Below are 25,782 nucleotides of genomic sequence, written 5' to 3'. Positions count from 1 at the left end.
ATCGGTGAATATAAAATAAAATGCAGGGGGGAGTCTTTAATCAAAGACTTGGATTATATGGTAATTGCCTTGAAAACTAAGAGAGGGTCTGTTGTCATTCCAGAATTAGATAAGGCCGCGAGATTAATCAAAGACTTGGATTATATGGTAATGACCTTGAAAACTTCCTTGATTTTTCAGCTATAACATTTCAAATTGATCTCTATGATTAAGCCTCGCCTCCAAGAAAGTCATGAGTCCATGATCTCATCATGATATTATCCATCTAATTAATCCACAATTCACATTATTTTAAAAAATAAACACATCCATGACGACCCAAATCATATGCATATAACCAAATTAAGATCCCAATTTCCCAATCAAACAATGTTTTTTTATATCTTGGAATGCGTGCCAAACCCTACCTTGATTTGATTTTGGTTTGGTGGGTTTGGTTATCTTTATAATTTATATATCAAATAATTATACATGCATGCAAGGTCTAGGTGTTAAAGAGTCCATAAGAGCATGGCGACAACACCATCCATCATGTGAATTCAACTAGCAAGTGGCAGACCTCATCCATTGAATATTATTAAGACATCACAGGTTACTTTTATGGGAATATTCTCACCTTAAAAACCATCTCTTACTTCCTCCTCAGATCCAACTGAACCAGAGAAAACCTAAACCTCTCCACTGGATATCTTGTTTCTTGTCCTAGAGATGGAATATTCCAGCCACCACTTTGATGTTATCGTTGTCGGTGCCGGCATTATGGGCAGCTCCACTGCATACCAACTAGCAAAAAGAGGTCAGAGAACGCTCTTGCTGGAGCAATTTGATTTCTTGCACCACCGTGGATCCTCACATGGGGAGTCACGTACTATACGGGCAACTTACCCGGAAGACTACTACAGTGACATGGTCATGGAATCCTCGCAAAGTTGGGAGCAGGCCCAGTCAGAAATTGGCTACAAGGTTTATTTCAAAGCCCAGCAATTTGATATGGGCCCCTCCGATAACAAGAGTCTCCAATCGGTTATCTCTAACTGTGAGAGAAAGTCCCTCCCTCATCAGGTCCTGGACGGACAACAAGTGTCTGACCGATTCTCCGGCAGGATTAACATACCGGAGAGTTGGGTTGGGGTGTTAACTGAAGTCGGTGGGGTTATAAAGCCCACCAAGGCAGTGTCCATGTTTCAAGCATTGGCATTTCAGAAGGGTGCAGTTTTGAGGGACAACATGGAGGTGAAAAACATTGTTAAAGACAAGGCAAGAGGAGGGGTAAATGTGGTGGTTGCCAATGGTGAAGAGTATTGGGGTAAGAAATGCGTCGTTACTGCTGGGGCTTGGATGAGCAAGTTGGTTAAAACGGTTAGCGGGCTTGAATTGCCTATACAAGCCTTGGAGACTTCAGTGTGTTATTGGAGGATCAAGGAGGGGCACGAGGCAAAGTTCGCCATTGGAAGTGATTTCCCTACGCTTGCAAGCTATGGTGAGCCTTACATTTACGGCACGCCGTCGTTGGAGTTTCCGGGACTGATCAAGATCGCTGTGCATGGAGGGTACACTTGTGACCCTGACAAGAGGCCGTGGGGTCCTGGGATTCCATCGGATTCCATGAAGGAATGGATCGAGGGGAGGTTCTCAGGCTTGGTTGACCATGGGGGGCCTGTTGCTACTCAATTGTGCATGTACTCAATGACTCCAGATGGGGATTTTGTGATTGATTTTCTTGGTGGGGAGTTTGGGAAGGATGTGGTGGTGGGTGGTGGGTTTTCAGGTCATGGGTTCAAGATGGCTCCAGTCGTGGGAAGGATTTTGGCTGACCTTGCGCTTAGCGGGGAGGCGAAGGGTGTGGACCTGAAACACTTCAGGATACAGAGGTTTCAAGAGAATCCTAAAGGAAACGTGAAGGACTATGAAGATCAAGTCACTCTTATCTAAATCACCAGTAGATGAGCAGCCCATTTGCTTGTCCATGTAGCAAGACCAGACCTTTTAGTGGCCATTTGTATCTTATCTTTAGTAGTTTATCTTTAGTAGTTTAGCTCTCTCTCTCTCTCTCTCTCTCTCTCTCTCTCTCTCTCCCCCTCCCCGCCACACACACTCCACAGAGGCTTGCTCTGGGATATTTGTCAACCATCCTTGCCAATCAAATTAGTGATTCTCAGGTGAATTTGGGCTCAGAAAAACGATAAAAATCACAGAATTGATGCAGAAATATATATATATATATTGCTTGTGGAGAAACTGGCTCAAGAAATAATATGATGTATGCTTCATTTGCTAAAAAAAATGGAGTCCAGAGACCCAATATGTACAAACTACAATCCCATACAAAGCATTGGTGCTTTTGTATAATTTCCAAAAAGAGGAACCCAGAAACACTGACGGATGATGGCAGCGCGATTCACCTTTTGATTGATGGGTTCAGGTAAGGCAAGATCTAAAACTATATCCTGTGTAATGGCAATTTCTCCTTATTGGATGCAACAGTGCAATCTGCGATTTGTAAAAATAAAACGGCAATCACAGCTGCCTGATTGAGCTAAATAATGAATCAATCTGACCAAATATCGCGGGTTTCAATCTACTCTACACACAGGCTGAAAGACCCAGCAGAGATACAATCCTGAAAGGAGCCTCCATCCATGTAGCCTTTAAACCAAATAGAGAACCTGCACATCAGGGAAATAATGGCATCAGCGGCACACTCCAAGTTTCAAAAAAGAATTGTCAACTTTGTCTGATCAATGAAGAAACTAATTCTGATAGATTTGGTTTCTTTAAGAAGATAGGGGCAAAGCTATTCCAAGCTGAAACCATGCTTGTCTACACACAATTGCTTCACCAGCATAGGTAATAATATGAACCAGTTGACCACCATTCACAAACAGGGAAAAAAAAAAGTGAAAGAGAGCAAGAGAATGTATGCAAGTCCAGAGTTTGAACCCATAATGGTAAAACCATGCATGCAATTTCCAAACAGTATAATCAAGTGTATAGATAGATTGATTCATTAAGTTCAGATACAAAGAACACACAGTTACTAGGAGAGAGTCACTTTAATGACCAGCTGAACCAAATCCTTACACTAAATAGTTTGGCAATTATAGACACCACCTGTGTTGCTCGCTAAACCGCAAAAGTTGCAAGAAGTGTATGCAAGATAGCCCAGTAGATAATTATACAAAGACGTAGGGCAGGCCGACGCATTAATGCCCGGTCACAAGAAACCCTGAAACATTGCATATATAAGATTTTTCAGACCATTATGAAAGCGATGTAAGTATTGCATTAAAACAGGGAAGAAAACAGATAATCCTACCATAGACCATCTATCATGTCAGACACAGGTCTTGTAAACTTCGGTACAATTCTCGATGTAGTAAGCGACTTGAAACCATGAACTGAGGAGGAAGAGGAAAACGAAATAAGAATCAAACCGCGTTAGAACAAACACCATCAAAGAGCAACAAAACATCTTGTTGGACTACCTTTATCATCATCTTCATCCTCTAAACTATTCTTGCCAACAGGATCCTCATCTATAGCAATAGCAACTTGATCATTGTTGACTTTGCGCAAATTGCGAACTTGCGATGAACTGGAGGGCACAGGGGCTACCCATTTGTTGATCTGCATGGAAATTACACCAAAACTGAGATTGTTCTCAAGCACTCAAAATCTAGCATTAGAAGTTTTCTCATCTAGAATTGCAACAAGCATATAAAAATAATTGGATGTGTCAAAACTCAAAAATTTCAACAAGCTTACCCTAACCCTACTAATCAACACAGAGAGAACTTCTAAGATTGTGTAACTTGTTTAACTACTTGACAATTTGATTGCACAGTAGAGAAAAAGAAAAGGGGGGGAAAATGATATCACTGTTTAATGGTGCATCACTAGAAAACTAATTTTCATATGTGGAAGGATAGATTAAAAGACTCACCACCGGTTCAACTTCCACAATTTCTGAGACTGAGTTGGTTGTCTGTCCCAAACCTTCAACCCCTTCAAGCATATTTAATTGGGATTCTTTCTCACGTAAAGAGCTCTCAAGATTTTCTATTCGACGTGTTAACTCGTCTACTTTATTCCTTTCTGTTTGCACTAATGTGTCCCTGCTTTGAGCCACCACCTGTAGATCCTCCAATTTAGACACAATGCTTGTAATCTTCTTCTGGAGCAATTCCTTGTGCTCAGGTGCCGTACTGCTATCATAAAGATTAACGTCTTGCATCCCGGCTTGAGAAACCAATGTGTCTAACCACATCAACAATTCATGGATGTCATCTGAATTTCTCTTGCTGCTCATCTGGGATGCAACCAGAACTTCATTGGTGCACCTAGTGACCTCTTGCCTTAAGAAAGATATTTCAGCATCACGCTCTTGCAATTGTGATTGAAGTTTTTCAACCTCAGCAAGGAGACTTTCAGAAAAATGGTGGAGCTCATCAAACTTGTTCACAGTGATGGAAAGCTTTTTCAGAGCCTTTCCACGAGAAGCTTCAAGGTTCTCAATGTCCAAATTCTTTTGCTGCAAAATCTTTTCCAGTTCTTTTGTTTTGCTAGTTAAATCTTCCATCTGGACCTCTTCCTCATCAAGAGCTTGCATCAGGGTTTCAATTTCTGTAATCAACAAGTAGCATCCATTATTATGGATTATCTAAATGAAAAATTAGAAAATATAGCAATTAAAACTACTCATTTCAAAGTCATCTAAACTGACCTTGCTCTTTTGCAGCAAGCACATCGGTCAGCGATCTGACCCTCTCCTGTAAATCTGCTGATATGGCTTGCCCATCTTGAAGTTCCTTTACTCTCTGCTTCAATAATTCCCGCTCCTCTTCCATCACATCTACCTGTTTCTCCAAATCATAGATGCGAGTTCTTGAAGATTGCAGATCTAGCGAGTAGCTTGTTACAGCTGATTCTGCTTCCTTAATTTGACTAACTAGCTCCATGCAAATCCTCTCTCTTTGAATGTCCTTCTCCTGAAGCTCTTTCTGCAAATTTGATATCATTACTTTCATTTCTTTCTTTTCACCCTCTGTGATGTCACCTTTTATACTTAAAAAATCCTTTACTGCCACGGACAATCTTTCTGCCATGGTCTTGAAATGCTCCTCAGATGGAAAATTATGCCCACCACCATCAGCGAATCTTGCAGGTTTCCAGTTCACTGCCATGTCACCAGTAGCCAAAGCATTTCCTGATACTTCAGCTTTTCTATTTTCTATTTCCATGATAGAACTGGTGCATGCGTCATAAAGCAAACTAATGTTTCTGAGCAATACAACAATTTCCCTTTCCTTTTCCTTTTCTGCTGATTTTACATGCTTATTTTCTCTTTCCAGGGCCTCAATTGACTCTTTTTGGGAAATCATTTCTCCGTGAAGGATCCCAATCAATTTTGATAGATTTCTGGCTTGGTTATGTAATGCACCAGAATGTTCGCCTAATATTACTTTAACTGCACCAATTTCTTTCATTAATTCTTGCACAGTATTACAAACTTCAATAATAAAATTATCATCAAAATCATCTGGCATGCTGGATTGCGATGAAAACTCCACAGATAAGTTGTCCTGAAAAGAGAGCTTGGGTTAGAAACACAAAACCATAAATAGTAGGTCCAATCTAACTAAAATTTTCAAAACTAACAAGCTTGAAAAACAAGATTTCTTGAGAGAATCAAGTAATATAGATAATACCATGTTTTCTGAAATGTTGAAAGTAATGCCATCAGCCCTGCTAAAAGGAGGAACAAGAACTGCAAGATTAGTTTCTGTTCTTTTAACACATGATGCCATACCAGCCTCTACATTTTGCAGAAATTCCAGTTCCATGGTGAAAACACCACCCAGTAGATCATTGATATCAGAGAAGCTTTTCCTGAGTTTGTCTGCCATAGATTTTAACACTGCAAGCTCTGAATATTGTTTCCTTTTCTCCTGTGCATGAACTGTGAACGACCTTTCCAGACGTGAAAGAGCTTCCAGTTTTGCAGCCTCCGCTGTATCCCTTTCCTTGGAGATCTCTGAAATTTCAATACTGGCTTTAGCCAGCTCCTCTTGTAGACTATCATTCCTGTCTTGGACTTCATTTAATTCAGCAAGCAGCAGTTCTGCCGCTCTTCCAGATTTTTTAGATTCTTGTTCGGCTGAAGCCACAGCAGCATGCAAATCACAGCATAGTTTCCCCATGTATCCCAACTTTTCAATTGGATCATTGCTGTAAATTTCAGCACCAACATCGACGTCCCCGAGAACATTCAACATCATGGTTAAAGTATGCCCTTTCTCCTGCAGAAGGTGCTCAGTTTCAGCCAAATGATTTCTCAAGAGTGAACTGTCAGCTTCAAGGGCTTCCACCCTTTCAGGGTAAGTGGCCAAGTCTCTCATCTTCTGTTCATTGTCTGCAAGAGCATTTTCCCTGTCCTTAATCTGAGATTTCAAGAGCACCAACTCCGCATTCATCTCTTCAATGGTTTGTTTCAGACTATCACGCTGTTGTACCAATAACTTCCCTTTTCTAACAGCAACGTTCAGCTTCTCTCTCACAGAAGTAGACTTCTGTTCCTCCTGATGCAGTAGCTCTTGTAACTCCAATATCTTTTTCTCCTTTGCTTCAACTTCACAAATCAAAGACTGCTGCTTCTCTCTGTCTCTGTCTCTTTCCTCCTTCACACATGCCAGTTCACTCAAAGTCTCTTCCAGTTCTTTTTTCAGAGAATCCCCATTTTCTTCCTCATTACCCCATGCATCTCTCTTCAGAAGAGCTGCATCAGATTTCTCAGAGTCCAATATATCTCTAGTTTGGCCTTCAATAAAATTGGCATCAGTTCCTTTAGCATGGTGATCTACAACTGCCTCGACAGGCACAGATTTTGCAGAAGAAAGTGTTGTGTAGTTCTCTAAAAGCTTCCTCAGTAATCTTTCCAGACACTCTGTACTGCTGCCATCAGATATAAAATCTTTTGCACCAGGATCCTGCAACGCATCACAAACCAAATCCTGCATCCTTCTTATCTCATCATTAATGCTCTGAATACACTCCTCAATCCCAAGCTTGTCAACCAATTTCTCCTGCAAAGCAGATGCTTCATTCTGCAGTTTTTCATTGTCGAGTTCAAATTGGACTGTCCTTGCTGAAAGTTTCTCAACATCAGAAGTCAGAATCTCCAATCTTTCAAAAAGGTTCTCTCTCTCAAGGATAACTGCTTGAAGGTCTCTCTCAAGGTCAGATACTCTCTTTGATGACTCCTGCAACTCAGCAATTAGGTGAGATACTCTGTCTTGTGACTCTTCCAAATCTGCAGTAACTGATCTGCAATAATTTTCAAGTTCATCAACCTTCTGCAGCAGAGAATTTCTATCATGGCTAGCCTCTGAAAGTGCATTTTCTAACCACTCAATCCGATCCTCTGGCTCGGCCAACCGCAAGTGGGAAGGCAAATTGATCCTAGCTAAACGTTCTTCCCATCTCTGAACCAAGTTGTTCCTTTCCATCAAGGATTGTTCCAGCATTTCATTTTGTTCAGCCAAGCCATAAAACTTACTTTGAAGCTCCTCATATTTTCTTCTCAAATCATCCCCTGAATTTGAGCCAGACTGTACATCCTCTTTCCAGGTATCTGTGACAACAAAACCAGTATCAGAATGTGAACCCCCAACTGAGCTTTTTTGGTCCCAATCTGTAGGCAGTAAAGTGTTTGCAGTTGCTGATCTTGCTAACCAATCGACCTTTTCGATTATATCTCTTGAATGGAAATGCTCTGGCAGATCCAGATCTTCTAAAATCTCCTCTATCCTCTGGAGTACCGAGTCTTTTAGAAGAAAAGATTCTCTCAGTGCAGTAGCTGAGTTGCGGATGTATGAAAGTTCAGATTCCAGAGCTTCCACACGCCCACCAGCCTCTGAATAGGTCTTCAGTTTTGCTTCAATTTCATGCAGCCTGGAATCTTTCAGCTGTAACTCCTGTGAGCATCTGTCCAATTCACCAGATGTCTCTGCCAGGGACTGCTTGAGACTGTCACGCTGCACAACCAGCCCCTTCCCCTTGGCAACAGCTATGCTAAGCTTCTCTCTAATGGATGATACCCTCTGCTCTGACTGTTGGAGTTCACTTACTTTCTCCTGCCACTCAGATCGCATAGCAACAAGAGCTTCCTCAGCCTGGGTCAAATGCTCCTTAAGTACAAGGATTTCATTCTCATGCTGAAGCGTCAACCCAGTTAACTGATGTATCTCCTTCTGCAGTTCTGTCATTTCCAGTACCTTAGAACCAAACTCTTCTCTAGATGAGTTAACCTGCTCCTTAGCCTCCTTGTATTTGTGCACAAGGAAAGACACCAATGACTCCAGATGGGAAACAGGTGTCGTCTCTGAGTCTGCCCCACCATTTTCAAGTTTCACTTCACCCTCAACATCTTCAATTAGCCTTTGAATGGAACTAAAATCATGGCACCTTCTGTTCAGTTCCTCAATATCTTTTATTTGACTCATCAACTCAGAGTTAAGTTTCTTGTTTGCAGACTGAAGTTGTAGCCTCTCAGCCAAAGCATTCTCCAATTCCTCCAAAAGCGCTTTGAATCTAATATAATCTACAGTGTCAGGAAATTCCTCATCTTGTAAATTACTTTCTTCCACATAACCACATGAATCAATCACAATTTTTCTTAGCTCAGAGTACAGCTTATGCAAAGTGACATTAGCCAACTCACTTTTTCCAAGCAACTCATTGCACTTCTCACTCACTCCATTGAATAAGTTAGAGGCAGTTTCATGGTCTCTGGAAGAAGCTTCAAGTTTCTCCTTCAGATCCTGTATCATATTTGTAGCAGCATTAACAGAGGCAGTAACATGACTACTTACATCCAAGGAACCATGACTGGGCATTGAGGTGGTGGAGGTGAGCAAAAATCCAGTAGAGACATCTAGCCTATCAACTGCTTCAATAATCTGGGCAACGGTTGAATTCCATTCCTGCTCAACTGTCAATGCCCTCTCAGCTGCTTCCATTTGGGATTTTGCTAGTTCATCATGAAGTACGGAAGCCTTCTCATCTGAACTTTTCTGTAAACCATGCAACTGACTCTGCAAATCTTCAATTTTCAATTCGCAGTCACTCAGTTTTCTGCCAAACTCAGAATTTTCTGCTTTAAGACTGAATTCTTGTTGTCTCAGGGAATCACAAAGAGCTTCAAGCTTGTTGTTTTTTTCATTAAAATCAGACAATTGTTGCTTTGCAGCTTCATAAAGAACACCAAGTTCGATGTTGGTTGCTTCCAAATTATCATTGTGTTCCTTCAGGGCTTCAGCCTGAAACTTGAGCTCCCTGATAGTGCAATTAGCAATGCTTATATCATCTCTCTCCGTCTTGAACATTAAACTGGCATTCTTAGCATCTAGAGTTAATCGCTTAAGGATTGCCTTCAAATTTCCTGTGTGTTCTTTCATTGAAGCAAAAGGATCTGTTGCTGGTGATTGATCCTCTTTCATGGAACCATCCTCTGCCTCATTCTCATCGTGTTGTCCCTTTGACTCAAAAGCTTGAATTAGTTTTGACACTGCAGGAGATGCACTTTTACCACCAGCTCTAGTTAGTGATACCGAATGAGAGTGCACCACTTCAATTTCCTTTTCAAGACCTTGCAAAACTTTTCCTGCCTCCTCAAGGTGTCCCTTCAAGGCTACAAAACCCAAGGAATCATCAAAGACTTCCTGCCCCAACAGTGCTAGTGGCGGACCTACTTCAAAGTTACCAGACATGGATTTCTCAGACATTGAAAAGGTAGCTTCACCATCATGCTCAACATCAGATGCATTCTCCCAAACCTTGCTCTGTGTTTCCAAACTTCCAACTGGATTCGCAGCTTTGCCAACCAGGGATGACTTTTGGGCTTGCAAGTCTTCAATTTCTTGTAGCTTAACTTTATGTATATCCAGATTGCTGCTAAGAAATATATTTTCCTCCGTCAGTTGTTCAAGACGCGTTGTCATCTCTTTTAGCTCAGATTCAAACTGCAAGCATTCTGCATGATCTTTAGATAACTCATCATGAAGGACAAGAAGCTCGGATGAAAGTCTATCTCTCTCCTGGGCTGAATAACTCACGTCCTCTTCAAGTTTCTTTCTCTCTTCTGTAGCCATAGCAAGGCTCCCACTTAATTTCAGATTTTCCACCTGTAGAGCTTCCACCAAACCCTTACAATCAGATAACTCCAGGCAAATCTTATCATGACAATCAGCAAGGTACTCCTTTTCCCCATTGAGCTTGATTTTCTCATCTGTCATTGAAGCAACAGTTCCCCTCAAGTTGGAACTTTCCGTCTGCAAAGCTGCTATCAAACTCTTGCAGTCAGCTAATTCATTCAACAGCTTCTCATTCTCATGGAGACAAGAATTTTTTCCCTCCTCAACTATCTTTCTCTCCTCGGTCAAGGAAACAAGACTGCCATTTAAGTTTTCAACTTCCACCTGCAAGGCTGCAACAAAATCCTGGCTGTTGGTCAATTCCTTGGATAGTCTCAATAATTCTGATTGAGACATCTCCAGACTATTCTGCAACTTGTATGCTCTAGCAGAAACTTCCTCGACTTGCACCTTTGCTTCGTGAAATTGCTGCTCAAGCTCCTCCCTCCCACTACAACTAGCCTGAAGTTCAGATCTGCATTCTGCAAGCTCTTCAGCAAGGGAGTTACCCCTCTCACGAGCTTCTTTGAGTGATGCATGAAGCACAGATATTTCATCATCCAATTGATGCAAATGGTGATCATTCTCTATTTGTAGATTAGACTGTTCAGAAAGTTGCAATTGAAGGATATCTTTCATGCACTTTGTGAGGAACAATTCTTCTCTAAGTCTCTCCAACAAACCTGGAAAGCCATTTTGTGATGAGAACGAACTGGGAGTCCCCAACTCAACATTAGAAACTGATCCCCGAGACTCAAGCAGTAACCTAAACTCGTCTTCATTAAGTCCCTTTATCACCTCTATCAGCTGCAAGAAAGTGATTTGGCCCAAATCACCAAGAGGAGACATAGCATATCCATCAGATGTACTAGCTAGTTTATTTAAAAGAGGCTTTTTGTCACTTTCAGCAACAAACACAAAAGAATCCTCGGGAAAATATTGTGGACTAGATGCTTCTGTAACCAACCTATCAGATTGAACACTTTCCCCATCATTTCCACAATATCCATACCCGGACAGAATTTCCACATTTTCTACAGTAGATGGACCTATATCAACAACTTTCCCATGTTGATTCGTGGCTTCATGGATAACACCTGCACTTCCATCAGCCTCTGAAATAGCCAAAGTAGATGCCACTAGCCCATCTGACATGTCAGTTGCACTTGCAGAAACAGAAGCATCATCTACCCCATCACTTTGCTTTGATTGAGAAGCTGCTGCTTCCTCCACGTGGATCTGTTCTGAAGCTGTCTCTCCAGCACATTTGGCAATTTCACCATGCCCAGAGAAAGAAAGCCTCCTGTCTCCTTCAAGCTCTAAATCACTGCTTCCACCAAAATGCTTTGAGTCCAAACCATCAGCATCCTGCATTGCCCCCACCCAGCAACAAATGAGAATTTAATTATACATCAAATCCACACATTACATTGTCCTAATCTGCCAAACAGACTTCCCTAATAAAAGGAAAAGGGAAATATAGATTGACAATTAGTATTAAGAGATTAAGAGCCCAACCTACATCCGTTACCTGATTTCCCCTTGCTTGTATTGAGGATGTATCAGGGGTATCTTCTTGTGGTGGCAATGGCCACATGCCGTCTTCCCCATCTTGGCTCTCTGCTTCACCTGTAACAGTTGTGCCATCCATGGTATCAATTAATTTATGAGGGGCTGACATGTCTACGCTCACAAATGCATCATCATGTTTGGTTTTTGCTTCAGAATCTGGAATATCTGAGCTTCCTAAAGGAACAACTCTTGCAGCCTTATCATCAATAGACTGGCTACTTTCCCCTTCATCAGGTTTTGAGGAATCAATATGATTCTCATCAGCCCTGCCTTCCTCCGCAGCACTGCCAGCATCATGATCCAAAGCTGTTTCGGCTACTCTTGTTTCAGGTGTCAGAGGAATTGAAGGCAGATCAACAGCCACAACATCAAGATCAAGATCGAGATCAGGACCCCCAGAAGATGGAGACAACAAAGAATCTACCCTTCCCGAATCAGGATCACTCTGAGATTTAACTTCCCATTCATGAACCTGTTTCAATCCTGCTGCTTTTCCAGTACTCGACGCTTCATCAGCGTCAGATTCATGCTTCTCCGACGTGCTAGACTTTTTCGAGGATCTTCCATGGCTACTACTACTGCCTTTACTGTCCTTCTTCTGGCGAAATTGCTGAAGCTGATAATTCAAAACAAAGACTCAGATTCCAACCAATTGCATTCAATCTTTACCTCCTTTCTAACCCAAAGAAAGAGAAAAGAAAAACAAAAGGTTTAAACTTCAAAGACACTACACATCACACAATGTCGAATCTCCTGCAGTTACAGCTAATCATATCCGATTCTAATTTTTATTCTTTACAAAACCAAAACAGTGGATTTTTATTTTTCCCTTCGGATTTAGCTTCCGCAGCGTTCCTAAGATTAAAACCAAAAGCAAAATTCACAACATTCTGTTATACATTTTCTCCTACTCTATATATTAAAAAAATAAAAATAAAATCCACTTCCCTCTAATTCAGCGCCAACCAATCAAATTGTAAAAAACACCGAATCAATCAATCAATGATAAAAATAAATGAATGAATGGCAATAACAAATAATGCTAACAATAAGAAGAAGAAGAAGAAGAAGAAGAAGTACCTTTTTACGACCGGCGGCGAGCAGATCGGTACGGCTCTTGTTCTTGTCCATCCTCCGATCCGCTCCGTTTTTACTCCCCACCGCTACTTGTCACTAAACACCTCCTCCTCCTACTCCAATTCTCGCGCCCACCATCAGATTCTTCTTCAATTCATTTAAGAACATAAACAAAATAAATCAAAATCACCCTCATTAAGAGCATTATTCACGCTTATACCACGCTGGTATTTCCTTTTCCAAAAAATGACAGGTTGATTCGAGAGAGAGAGAAGGAAATACCTATGATTTCGGTTCGGATTGGTATTCGGTTCTGGAGGAGTTAGTTGCGAATTTACTTGGAAAGGACGTGATTTTGCTGCGAGTGTTCGTTTGCTTGCTAGGTTTTGAATCTCGTAGATCTAACGCAAAGCTTTTTCCTCTGTTGCTTGCTGCAGGTGAGATGTCGAGGGAGCAGCAGGAGCCATATTTTGATTTGGTTTTGCTCCTTGGGCTGTAACGGCGTCGCGTTGGTGAACGAACCGAGACGACAAGGCGGACGGAGTTGGAGGTTGGATGGAACGGCTTCGTTTTGGGGAACTAACTAAGACGACAAGGCAGCCAGGCAGAGTCGGGGAATGGACCCTGGGCCTGGAGGGCCGAGATGGATGGACGGGTCTCTGGACTGGCTAGCTTTGGGCTTGTCATGGGATTTACTCCTAATCTTCGTAATAGTTTCAACTCCTATCAAACACCCATGACCCTTCATCTTTTAAAAATAATAGTTTATTCCCTTTAAATTGTGTTTGGTTTAAAATTAAAAAAAAATTAATAAATCCCAATATTTCCCCCAGCCTATTTTTTCCCGCCCTCGACTAGTTAACACTTAATCCTTGTTTGGAGGTCGAGTGTTTATCCCCTAATCCTTTTCCCCTCTCTAACAAAACTAGGAAACAAGGTTAAAGGGGTTAAGTATTTATCCCTTAACATAACCTTACATTTCACTATTAAATTTTATTCTCATAACACTTCTCATATCTCTTTTTTAAATTTAAATTTTTTTAAAATAATTTTAATATATTAATGTCAAAAACATTTTTTTGACTGCGAAATAAATTGCGTGGACTATTTAAGATATATGAAATTTGACCAAAACATCCTTAGAAAAATTTCTTCTTGATTTATGAGCCTGTAAGGATCCTTTACATATCTATTATAGGTTTGAATTTACCAATTCAGCATAGTGTGAGAGCCCATATTAATGTGTGGAGGTAAAGCTTCCACGCAAAAGGGAGAGGCCAATAGAGATGGAGATAATTCAATTTAATACCATTATGTAATAAAAAAAATATAGAGTAGGAAGTTTTACAAAATGCATTCTTTGTGTCTGATTTGAACATTTTATCAAAACCTGCTCAATCAAAGCTTTTTTAGTTGATTTGCCCTTTGATTTTGTTAATTGAAAAGGTCATTGGTTTGGACCCATAGGAGGAAAATCTATTTGAGTTTGAATAAATAGATTTTGTATGCATTCTTCCAAATATATTGTCAATGAGAAGTGGTTACGAAAAGTTGGAATATTGATCTAGTCTTACATATATATCCCCCAAATTTTTATTTAGCCTTAGATTATTAACTTGTTATGTCGATCAACTTAAATTAATTTAATTTAAAATTTAAATAAATAGTTTCTATGCATTCTTCCAAATGTATTGTAAATGAAGAGTGATTATGATAGATTAAAATTTTGATCTAGTTTTAAATGTATATTACCTAGATTTTTATCTAGTTTTAAATGGACATGTCATGTTGATCAACTTAGACCATATCAATTTCTACTCGGTTTAATATAAAACCAAACATGAATTGATGAATTACTAGATTGATCTATCAAGTTAACACAAGTTTAATAGCATTAGTGAAATATATATAAAAAAAAGTTCATTAGAATATGATTTTGTAAGTTGTTATAAGGAATTTAAAAATATAATTTTTCAAAAATATTTTTGAAAAAATCCCCTTCATCTGGGAGGTCATTCACTACACATGCATCAATAAGTTCAACACATTAAATTAAAGATTAAAATTAGGACAGCCACCCTATTTTATTAAATTCAAAGTCACAAGAGCAAAAGATAACTAGATCGCCTCGAGAGTTTTGGTGGACAGATACAATGTCCTGTCTGATGATTTGTTGATATCTATCAAGATCACAAAGTGATTTCACTAGAGAATTCACGGGTTAAGTCAACTCAATCTTGCTGTAAATCAATGCTAGCAAACAAGTCTCCTCCCTCCGCCGTGAACTTTCTTGCGCAGTGGGTGTGTATGATCACAGATTTTTGCCTGTTAAGCAATGGGATTAGACAGCTAACATCGTGCCCATGGAGGGCACCACCTCAAGAAAAAACACAAAAAAAGTGGAAGGGTGTGGCATTTTTTAAAACCAAATGACATTTCTAGATGATTAAGATATTGTCACCATGGAATCGAATCAGCAATCAGATCCTCCCCATGTTGTTTTAATGGAAAAAGAAAATCTTAGATAGGTCAAAACTTGTTTGGTCAATTCTTATAAAAAGGCTTATCAAATCATCCTTCAGATGCTAGTGATGATATACGTTATATGCATGGTTGGTGGGCTTGACAATTTCTTAAGAAATATAAATGGAAGAAAGAAAAATACAAATATTCTTAGCATATTCTCTCTCTCTCATTTCATAAATCTAGTTATAGTTGCTTTTTCAAATGCTTTTAATATTAAAATACATCAAAATAATATTTTTTTTATTTTTTAAAAAATTATTTTTAAAATTAGTGTATCAAAACTTTATCTTCATGTTTATGATGACCCCTCAAATTCTTGTACGAAAAACAATGGCAAGTTGATAGCTTTTCAAACCAAAAAGCTTTAGCCATAGTTTTGAAACTCGGTCTTACCTGGTGGGTCGATTCAGAATTAGAATCGGGCCGGGTTGAAAAAAAAATGGATAAAGAAAAAATCTGGTGTAACCCGGCTGACCCGGTCAAGACCTAATTATAAATCCATTAAATTTTCATGTTCATGCCAAACCATTAAATCCTTGTAAGAAAAACAATGGCAAGTTGATAGCTAAGCTTTAGCATTCGCATGCTATTAATTAAAAAGTAATGGCGATGGGTGAATTTTATAGTTAAAGGAGCTTGGTGAGGTTGCCATTTTGAATATCTCCATTATTTTGGCCTTTGTGTAGTCCACACATGCAAGTGAGGAGTCACATTCAACCTAGTGAATGTCCATGCCATCTTTGTAGACAGATAAAATTGATGCAAAAAAGAGTAGATAGGCCTTATAAAAACAAAATTAAGAGCATAGGAAACCCCACTACCATTAACCCAAAGAATAAAATACTAATTACACTCTTAGAGATAGCTAATGATTATCATTTCTTTAAAAAAAAAAAAGATAAAAATATATTTAATTGAAGAAAAAAAACAAAAACGTAAAATACACATATCTCTAAAATAGTTTTAAAATAAGTTTATATAGAGAAATTCATCATTTCCATCTCTAATGTCTTTATTTTTTGAAAAAAAAAATATTAATCAAAAACTCTCTTGAAGATTAAAATGAAAGAAATATGTTATTTTTATCTTTAATATCTCGGTTTTTTTCCAAAATATTAACGAGAGACTCCCTTATAAATTAAATTGAAAGTTCTTAAAAAAAATGATGAATCTAATCCTGCCGAATGATTTTGTTCCATGCCGATCTTTCAAATACTAGAGTCCTAATCAAAGCGTGGGTCGACCACCAATCACCTCACCTAGTTAGATAATTAGGTAAACTCCACGTTGATAGATTTTTTTTTTTTTTTTTGATAACGGGAGTGTCCAGGGCAGCTTACGCGCACCACGACTAATCCCACGGCCCACTGAACATCCTGCAAGCCCTAGTGAGCAGGTAATGGCACCACGGGGGTGACAGGGATACCACACAGGAAGGACTCAGTAGAGATAGGAAAGGAGCAAACTTTCCAACCACATTCCCACTGGGACTCGAACCTAGGTTCAAAGGAAGGAAAGTTGCTCCCTCTCACCGCTGAGTCACGTCCTGTTGGTTATTTTATTTTTAATATGATGAGTTGACAATCAATCATACTCCATTTATTTTGCATTATTTACCTGTAATTATGCCGAAACTGTTGCGCAGATCTTTTATTTTTTCAAGAATAAGATGAAAATTGCAAGTCTCCCAGATAAATTATTTTATTCAATGGCTCAAGGTTTATTAGCCCTCGACTTGTCCTGTTTAGAGAGTGATTACCATTTTTATTTTTGTTTGCAATATCTAATATTAGTAGGTGAGAATTTGAAGGAGGGCTATATATAAACATACTCACAACATTGATTAGTAGGATGTGTTTTGGAGCTATACATAGTTGTCAAGAACAAATCTATAAGACCTGTGAGCCAAAACAAACAATATCTTGCTAGTGGGGTAAGGTGTTATATTTGCTATCAGAATCCGTCTCACTGGCTATCCAATAGTGCCAATAAACTCCTTAAGAGGATGGATTGTAATATCCTATATTAACGGGTGAGGACTTGGAAAGAGCCTTATATGAGCATATTCATCTTGACTAATAAGATGTATTTTGAAGCCATGTGTGGCTGTCAAGAACAAATATGTGAGCCCTGTGTGCTAAAGCGGACAATATCTTGCCAGTGGGGTGGGGTGTTACACTTTTCAAAGTGTTTTTTCACTCAGAAATGTATTAAAATAATATATTTTTATTTTTAAAAAATTATTTATAATATCAGCGCATCAAAATGATCTAAAAACACTAAAAAATATTAATTTAAAGTAAATAAAAAATAAAATAAAAATTAATTTTTTAAAAAAATCACTTTTAAGATATAAAAAAAAAATAGGGTAGGCTACTTCCATGGGAAGAGTTGGATTGGAATAAAATTTATCATTGAAAACCTTATATGATTTAGTTTAGTTTACTTAGTGTAATTTGTCAAAAAAAAAAAAAGTAATTTTACTGTATTTCAAAAAATCATTTACAATACAATTGCACTAAATTTTCTCTTGCGTTTCACCCTTATGAGTTGCCATCCATTTCTTTCTTTTTTATTTTCTTAGTGATATCATCCATTTTAGATATATATATATATAAAACTCAAGAAATACATTTGACTTTGCATTTTTAATATCAAAATAATAATCTAGATAACCTTAAACACATCTTTTTTCCGGGGGAAAAAAAATGGTAATAATATATGCTTAAAATGTTGGCACCAGCTAATATCAGATTTTCAATGCCTCGGTATGAATTCCTACCCCACGTGGCAGCATTGGAATGGTATTTCCACTTCGGGGTTCTTGATGGTGAAAATAAGTCAACTATCTCTATTTTCGTCAACGGTTGGATTAACTAAGTCGAGATCGAACGGACCGTAAAGTTTTATGTTTTCTTGTTAATAAACAGGCATGGTTGAGGTGATCCCCGCTTGTAGCCAGCTTTCTTGAAAGATATGTAGCATTCTCGTGGTGGTTTTTTTAATATTTTATATATATATATATATATATATATATATAAATGCATTGAATTTTTTTTAAAAAATATATTTTTAATATTAGTAGATTAAAATAATTTTAAAACACTTAAAAAATAATTTAAATCATGAATTTTTTTTTGTTTTTTGCAAAGATATTTTAAAAAACAAATGAGGTTAGCATGTCAATTAAAAATATATTACAATAATATTTTTTAGATTATTTTTTATTTGTAATATCAACATATTAAAATTATTAATAATTATCTAAAAATATTAATTTAATATATTTATAGATAAAAATTATTTTAAAAAATAAATTTAATAATAAAAACAAACACTCTAAATCTCTCACAATTTCACTCTCTTGTATTGTTCCATATATTTATCAAAATATTTCACTTGGATGATGGTTTTAATTAAAGTATAAAATCAATTAAATTGTTAAGGATCACAGAGAGAAACATCTTTTGTTACTATACCAACTCTTTAAAATTAATCACATGTTTTAATTATGAATCATTATTTTTTGTTCGATTCGATTTTTATAAAAAAAAACAACTAAACCGAAATTAAAAAAAAAAACAACCGAAACCGGTTCAAACGACCAGTTTTGGTTTGGTTCGATTCTTTTTTTAGAAAAAACCAGTTTGGCTCATTTTTTTTATTTGACTCGGTTTTTTCAGTTTTGGCTCGGTTTTTTCTGATTTTGATTCGATTCGGTTCATTTTGGTTTTTTTAGTTTTAGGCTTATAAAATCGAACTGGTTAGTTTTTTCAAAAATTCTAGTTGGTTTAATCGATTTTTTTTTGTGATTTAGTTTTTTTAATTATTTTTTTCTAGTTTTCTCAATTTAATCTGTTTTTTTTTATATATTTTTTTGTCTCATCTCTAGCCCTGACACATGGCCCTCTGGTTAAGCCTGGTTCATTAGTCACTAATCAATTAGATGGGCATGTAGGGGAGACTAGTCTTTCTCGAGACTGGTTTAAAATCTTGTTTTATAATATGATAATAGTTATTTTTTAAATTATTTATATTTAAAAATATATTAAAATAATATTTTTTAAAATTTTATTTTAATATTAACACATTAAAAATATTTCAAAATATATAAAAATATTAATTTTTTTATTATTATTAATATGAAGGCTGCTTTTGTCTTCAAAGAGTTCGTAAATACATTCATCACTTTACCTTGACCCGGAAACTCTCGCATAAATATAAGATTATATAAACTATAAACTAACTAATATAAGAGCATCTTACTCCTCTTGCCTAGTCTTAAATATTGTTTTGCAAATTAAACACGCACGTAGTTTTATAAGATTTTTATATTCGATCTAAGCTGATGAAGATATTAGAAGGTCCCAAATCCACAAATGGAGAGTCAATGTTGTCATATACTCACTTCATTATTCACTATAGTAGTTTATTGACGTTCATGGTTTTAGCAAAAAATAAAAAATAAAAATGCTTGCCTTTAATTAGGGAATATTTTGATTTTTTTATACGGGTCATTCATCGTTATTAATTTGTGCTGATGTATTTTTGTCTATACAATATGTTTATGAACATTAAAATAAGAAAAATACTTCAAAAGATAAAAGAGTCAATTGTTCTGGGTAGGGGTATAAAAGTATTTTTTGTTCTTTTATATACAGTTGAGTTGCAAATATACCATTGAATCCAAGAAATTTAATGCATTGAGGTCAAAAGTATTGGAATCTTTTGATTGCATTTTTTTAATTATTGGTTTGCATAGAGGTAGTGTTGTAATTTATCATTAAATAATATTTTTAATTATAAAATGTTAATGGCATATATTATGCACATGCCTGCAAAGTAGAGAATATTGTGTTTTTTAGTGCCGTGTATAACGTCTTTTAGTGATTAAAATGAGATCTCATCGTATAGTCCGCTTTCTCGTTGTCTTCTCTTATATCCTGGACAACATGTGTAAATAAAATATTCTTGATTTATAGTCAATGATCTCTTTTTTTCTCTTCCATTCATTTCTCTCTCCTACCTTAATAAATACACCATGATACTTTGTGTTCATAAAAATAAAAATAGTAATGAAAATAATAATATTAATGATGATGAAAACGATAATAATATATATTTAAAAATTTGTTATAATAATGATAGTAATAATAATGATGAGTGATAATGATATTATCAATGATAGTGACATTAATATAATAGTGCTAGTAGTTGTGAAAATAACAATAATAGTGATAATGATACTAAAAATAACAATGAAGATAATAATATTATTTATGATAACAATGATAATAATAATAATTAAATTAGTAATGATGATAATGGTGGTAGTAAAAACACTAATGATAGCAATGTTAGTTATAATAATAAAAATAGCAATGAATATAATAATAATATTATTATTGACGATAATAATGATAACAACAACAACAATAATAATAATTAAATATTTTTTTATCATGTGTTAATGTAATCCTAATTAGTATTTTTATACATTTGTTATTGTCAATTTTTATATTATTTTTTTAATTTTATTTTAATATCTAAACATTATATCTTTTATCGCACAAAACAATAGCTCGCCCCGTGCGGAGGCTAGTTCTATTCTAGAAGACAATTCTTACATATTATATCCTGAGTAAACACATTGACCGGTATTTGTTAATCTACCACGTAACTAGTGATAAAACAAAGGAGAAGACATGAATAAGAAATTGGGAAATACGTGCAAAGGCGGGGTTAGTTTATTCACATCTTCCAAGCTTTGAAAAGTCAGTCAAAATTAATAAAAGGGATTCAAACATCCACACAGAACCAACAGCTCAATAATGCATCCATGGTAAAAAGAAAAAGAAAGGTAGAATAAATAATAATAAATTAACTTGACAAAATTAAGGAGAAAATCGCTTCATCGATCATGCATGAATCTTGGTCATGAGTTTTCTTGACTTTTCCATCATATCTTGTCTTAAAAAAAATAGTTAATCCTCGACTAGCTTCGCAAGAAAGCAATGCCCTTGAAGTGGACTGCAACTATCTATTCTTGAATAATTCATGTATATTATATGTTGGGTGTTATATATATATATATATATATATCTTCTTGAAACGAAAACCTTGACTTTATATATGAGGGAGAATCACTATTTATCATTCAATTTACTTGAAAACTTGTGACACGAGGGAAAAGATAATAACTAGAAGTTTGAAATGGTTATTATTTTTTATTTGATTTGGTTTTTATAAAAAAAATAATTAAATATATATTTTTAAATTGGCTGGTTTTGATTCGGGTTTTTTAGGACAAACCGATTCAAACTAGACTGGTTCTGTTTTTTCTGGTTTAACTCGATTTTTTTCAGTTTTGGCTTTGTTTTTTTCAATTTGGGTTCGGTTTAGTTTTATTTTTTTGGTTTTCGCCTTATAAAACCGAAATCAAATCAAATTGGTCAGTTTTTTTAAAAATTTTTAATTGTTTTTTTTTCACAATTTGATTTTTTTTATTATTTTTTCTGATTTTCTGATTTAATATGGTTTTTAATTTTTTTGCTTGCTCCTATACAAGAGGCTCTCCTTGATATATTATATTCAATAATTGACAATAAAATTAACGAGTTGAGGTTTGTTTGGATGGTATTAGTTGAACCTAATTTTCACCTTATTTTGTTGATAAAGTTAAATATTTTTTTAATTATTATTATTTTCAACTTAGATTAATCCAAGCTCGGAATTAACGGGGTAGCGGATCCATCTATACGGCCAGTACAGTTTTTATAACCATGGTTATATTTTGGTCTCCTCTGCAGAATATTTTTTCCCCATCTTTCTACAATTTCTCCTTCTAGTCTTGTCAAAACCCACATTTCCCCCTCCATAATGCATTCAACAATTAGCAACAGTAATTCAGTCTCTCGTATCGTTTTTCAAACTTAACCCTCTTTCGTATTTTAGTTTGGTCTCTCGTTTCTTTATTGCTCCCCGCTACCCCACATTGAACTCTTCAAACTCATCTCAGCCATTAGATCACAACTAATCTTTGACTCTCTCCTCTATATCAACCCCTTCAAGTTCCGTTCTTTCCCTCACTTCCCCCCCTCTCTCTCTGAACAGCCCGGAGACCTCCCTCATGCCCCGTTGAGCTCTCTCTGAAAAAGCCCTGAAAGAACCTGCCCAAACATGGCGGTAGAGCTGATGAGTTTTAACACAAAGATGGATGATCAGACGGCTATACAAGAGGCTGCGTCACAAGGAATTAAGAGCATGGAGCACTTGATCCGAATCATGTCTCACCAAAATAATCATCACGTGGCCGATTGCACTGACCTTACTGATGTAACCGTTTCCAAGTTCAAGAGAGTCATTTCCATCTTAAACCGAACAGGTCACGCCCGGTTCCGTCGTGGCCCGATTCAACCCAACCAGCCGACCAAGTCTTCGTTTTCCCTCTCTTCACCCTCCACATCGACACAATCACCGCAATCACAGTCTCAGTCCCCCTCTTTCTCTCGCTTTCAAAACCTAACCCTAACTCCACAGCAAATCACACCTCCGGTCACCGCACCGGCGGCGCCGACGAGCCTGACGCTTGACTTCACGAAAGCGAATATATTTAGCTCCAAGAGTGCAGAGATTGAGTTCTCGAAGGATAGTTTCAGTGTTTCTTCGAACTCGACGTCGTTTATGTCGTCGGGGATAACCGGAGACGGCAGCGTTTCTAATGGAAAGCAAGGATCGTCGATTTTCTTAGGATCCGCTGGCAAGCCGCCGCTCTCGACGGTGCCTTACAGCAACAAGAAGCGGTGCCATGAGCATCATCATGATGACAGTGTCTCTGGCTCCTCTAGTGGCAAGTGCCATTGCTCTTCCAAGAGAAGGTACGAATTCGCGCACTTTAACACCCCGTGCTTTTTAGCAGAGTCCGCGCATTTTAACAGTCTTGAATTTTTTTTTTTTAAGGATTTGACTAGTGTTTGTTTCAATGCCCTTGCATGCATGCTTGCCTGTTAAAAAATATGGTAGTTGGTTTGACTCGAGAGAGTTGCTGTCGATTGCCTGGATTTGCTTAGAACAGGGAAAGTTTAACGAAGGCTGGAGTTAAAATAAAGGGAATCCCGTCCCTAACTTATCATCGAAATTTTAATTTCATCCTAATTTAATCATTATTTTTTACCAGATTCATCCCTTTGACTTATTAGCAAAAACATTGCAATTGCACCCTTCTGTTCAAAACAATCACAATTGTTTTTTAATAGAAAACGTCAAATTTCTTAAAAATGGTCTTGTTTAGCATGCTGTGCATGGATGGAAGTTCTCTATCGAGAATGAATTAATATTTTGATTACCAAATGGAAAGATTTTTAGATCATTGACCTAATTTGGTATTAATTGATAGGTTAGACCCTAATTTGAGAGTTTGTTTCTGGGATAGAGCTAGTAAAAAAACATCGGTAAATTTATTTACTTGGAACCGACGGTGAGTTATGGCGAGCAATAGTGAGCCGACTTGGAGTTTGGTGTTGGTCAACGAGTGGGTGTAGCTGACCGGTTTATTTAAGTGGTAATTAATGATTCAAGGAGCACGCGTGCCGGGCAGGGGTGTATAATTACGAAAAAGACCGCAAAGCGATAACTTTTGAGCTCGCTGGTGAAGACATTTTTGTCTTTATACATAGTTTGCTTTGTCGACCTGGTCTCTTTCTTGTCCCAATGTTGACCACTAATAGCTTGTTAGGTTGAATATTAATTGGACACGTTAATCACGGTCCCTGTTAGTGGACTAGATTGTGTCGGGTAGCTGATGGTCCCTTTCGGGGAGGAGTCGGGCATGGAGGATATAGAGGATCGGGAAATGTTCCGTACGATGATGGCGGCCATAGAATTAACTCGTGGAAGCAAGTACAAAGGATGCTTGTTACACATGTAATGAGAAAATAACAAGATACAGAAATCATGGGGAGAAATCTAAAAACAAAATAAAAACTAGTATGGTCAAATTAAATATTTCAGGGCATTAACACAATGAAATGAAGCTTAAATTAATAACAGTTTGTTAAATGGATTCATGTGAATGGTTTGATTGATCTTTGTTTATAATTACTTAATGCAGGAAGAATCGGGTGAAGAAAACAATCAGGGTTCCGGCAATAAGTTCAAAAATAGCTGATATTCCACCAGATGAGTATTCTTGGAGAAAATATGGTCAAAAACCAATCAAGGGCTCACCATACCCAAGGTAATTAATTGATTATAACCCTTGATTAATTCACGCATCAAGATCAAATCAGACAACAAAGTCCTAAGAGCTTGTGCTCTGGTTGATATGTTGCAGGGGATATTACAAGTGCAGTACAATGAGAGGGTGCCCGGCAAGGAAACATGTGGAGAGAGCAACAGATGATCCATCCATGTTGATTGTAACTTACGAGGGAGAGCACTGCCATACTCAAGGTGCAATGGAGGGTAACATGGCGGCCGGAACTGTTAACTTGGTGTTCGAGTCAACCGTGATGGTAGAGGAATAAAGGAGGAGAGAGATTTAGGTTTAGGAAAAGAGACAAGTTAGACTTTTGTAATATCAAGATGGGTTGAATTTGGTGTCTGATTTTGTATATTAAATTTTTATTGATAGCGGTGGGGGGGAATCTTAATCTCCCAAGGTGATCTTCAAAGTAAATCAAAGTGTTTTTAAATTATTTGTTTTTTGTTCTCGGTTATTGGACCCCTCTCTCTCTCTCTCTCTCTGGGTTTTTTTTTATTTTAATGATTCTTGATTAAAACAAGGGGGCATCTTGGAGAGAGTGGTGACAAAAGAAATGGTGATCGACTGGCTGATAGTGGGCTCCGACTAACTTTGTATGTTATTTCTGGAATGTGATTATATTCCTTGAAAATGGAAATAATAGAGCTTAAACTATCAAATTCAAGAACCTGCAATCTTTATTTGAAAGTCTCCGCTTTAGGAATCAAATTTCACTTACTGTACCGAAACAAGATACAAATATATTTATTTTTAAATTTTTAATAAAAAACCCGAAACGAATTTGATTCTTTTACAATAAAAGGACATGGAAAAAAAACTGGAAAAAAAAACTTTTGTTGTTAGGTAACAAATGGGTGGTAGAAAAAGAAGTTCAATTGAGTGTGTTTGTTTTTAATATGGTTTTTATGATCGAGATTTTAAAAAAATAAATTTTAAAAAATATAGTTAGTTAAATTTAAATATTTTTAGTAAAAATTATGATTACGATTTATGCATAGCAAAAAAAATATTTAAAGTATTTGGTTAAAAAAAACTCATTTAAAAAAATATATAAAAATTGATTCCTAAAAATTATGTTTCAACTTAATTTTTTAATAAACCTCATAATATAAAATAAAATTTAATTTATTATTAAATATCTTATTATATTTTTTA

General features: G+C 36.7%; 3 protein-coding genes across 6 annotated transcripts; 2 read left to right on the top strand and 1 right to left on the bottom strand.

Annotated features, from left to right (window-relative positions):
• The first annotated feature begins 420 nt into the window (after positions 1–420).
• Positions 421–2,039, top strand: LOC118059431 (probable sarcosine oxidase). The gene has a single exon (XM_035072293.2). The coding sequence runs from the start codon at positions 709–711 to the stop codon at positions 1,930–1,932; it is 1,224 nt and encodes a 407-aa protein (XP_034928184.1). The 5' UTR covers positions 421–708; the 3' UTR covers positions 1,933–2,039.
• A 204-nt stretch (positions 2,040–2,243) lies between these two features.
• Positions 2,244–13,312, bottom strand: LOC118059429 (uncharacterized). Of its 4 annotated transcripts, none has more exons than XM_035072289.2 (10): positions 13,122–13,312; positions 12,843–12,986; positions 11,713–12,378; positions 5,709–11,558; positions 4,724–5,582; positions 3,944–4,623; positions 3,486–3,627; positions 3,317–3,398; positions 3,082–3,226; positions 2,244–2,666 (listed from the first exon to the last, which is right to left on the bottom strand). In XM_035072289.2, exons 2-9 carry the CDS (start codon positions 12,891–12,893, stop codon positions 3,124–3,126), a joined length of 8,433 nt encoding a protein of 2,810 aa, XP_034928180.1. In that variant the 5' UTR covers positions 12,894–12,986; positions 13,122–13,312; the 3' UTR covers positions 2,244–2,666; positions 3,082–3,123. The 4 variants fall into 4 exon arrangements, with proteins under 4 accessions (XP_034928180.1, XP_034928182.1, XP_034928183.1 ...); XM_035072291.2 differs by having other exon boundaries at positions 3,112–3,226; XM_035072292.2 differs by having other exon boundaries at positions 11,722–12,378.
• Positions 13,313–22,329: 9,017 nt separating this feature from the next.
• Positions 22,330–25,069, top strand: LOC118059428 (probable WRKY transcription factor 11). The gene is made up of 3 exons (XM_035072288.2): positions 22,330–23,242; positions 24,475–24,600; positions 24,697–25,069. Exons 1-3 carry the CDS (start codon positions 22,545–22,547, stop codon positions 24,887–24,889), a joined length of 1,017 nt encoding a protein of 338 aa, XP_034928179.1. The 5' UTR covers positions 22,330–22,544; the 3' UTR covers positions 24,890–25,069.
• Positions 25,070–25,782: the final 713 nt, after the last annotated feature.

The sequence above is a fragment of the Populus alba genome, chromosome 18 (assembly GCF_005239225.2).
Source record: "Populus alba chromosome 18, ASM523922v2, whole genome shotgun sequence".
Lineage (NCBI taxonomy): Eukaryota > Viridiplantae > Streptophyta > Magnoliopsida > Malpighiales > Salicaceae > Populus > Populus alba.
The sequence above is the reverse complement of the archived record's forward strand: the minus strand, read 5'-3'. Positions and strand labels throughout refer to the sequence as shown.

What these genes read in the sequence shown, in the direction of transcription:
- LOC118059431 (XM_035072293.2), top strand. Translation starts at nt 709, where the DNA reads ATGGAATATTCCAGCCACCACTTTGATGTTATCGTTGTCGGTGCCGGC.
- LOC118059429 (XM_035072289.2), bottom strand. Translation starts at nt 12,893, where the DNA reads ATGGACAAGAACAAGAGCCGTACCGATCTGCTCGCCGCCGGTCGTAAA. An exon ending in GGATGAAGATGATGATAAAG is followed by an intron (nt 3,399 to 3,485) that starts GTAGTCCAACAA and finishes CTTCCTCCTCAG; the next exon opens with TTCATGGTTTCAAGTCGCTT. An exon ending in GACATGATAGATGGTCTATG is followed by an intron (nt 3,227 to 3,316) that starts GTAGGATTATCT and finishes GCAATGTTTCAG; the next exon opens with GGTTTCTTGTGACCGGGCAT.
- LOC118059428 (XM_035072288.2), top strand. Translation starts at nt 22,545, where the DNA reads ATGGCGGTAGAGCTGATGAGTTTTAACACAAAGATGGATGATCAGACG. An exon ending in CATTGCTCTTCCAAGAGAAG is followed by an intron (nt 23,243 to 24,474) that starts GTACGAATTCGC and finishes TACTTAATGCAG; the next exon opens with GAAGAATCGGGTGAAGAAAA. An exon ending in AAGGGCTCACCATACCCAAG is followed by an intron (nt 24,601 to 24,696) that starts GTAATTAATTGA and finishes GATATGTTGCAG; the next exon opens with GGGATATTACAAGTGCAGTA.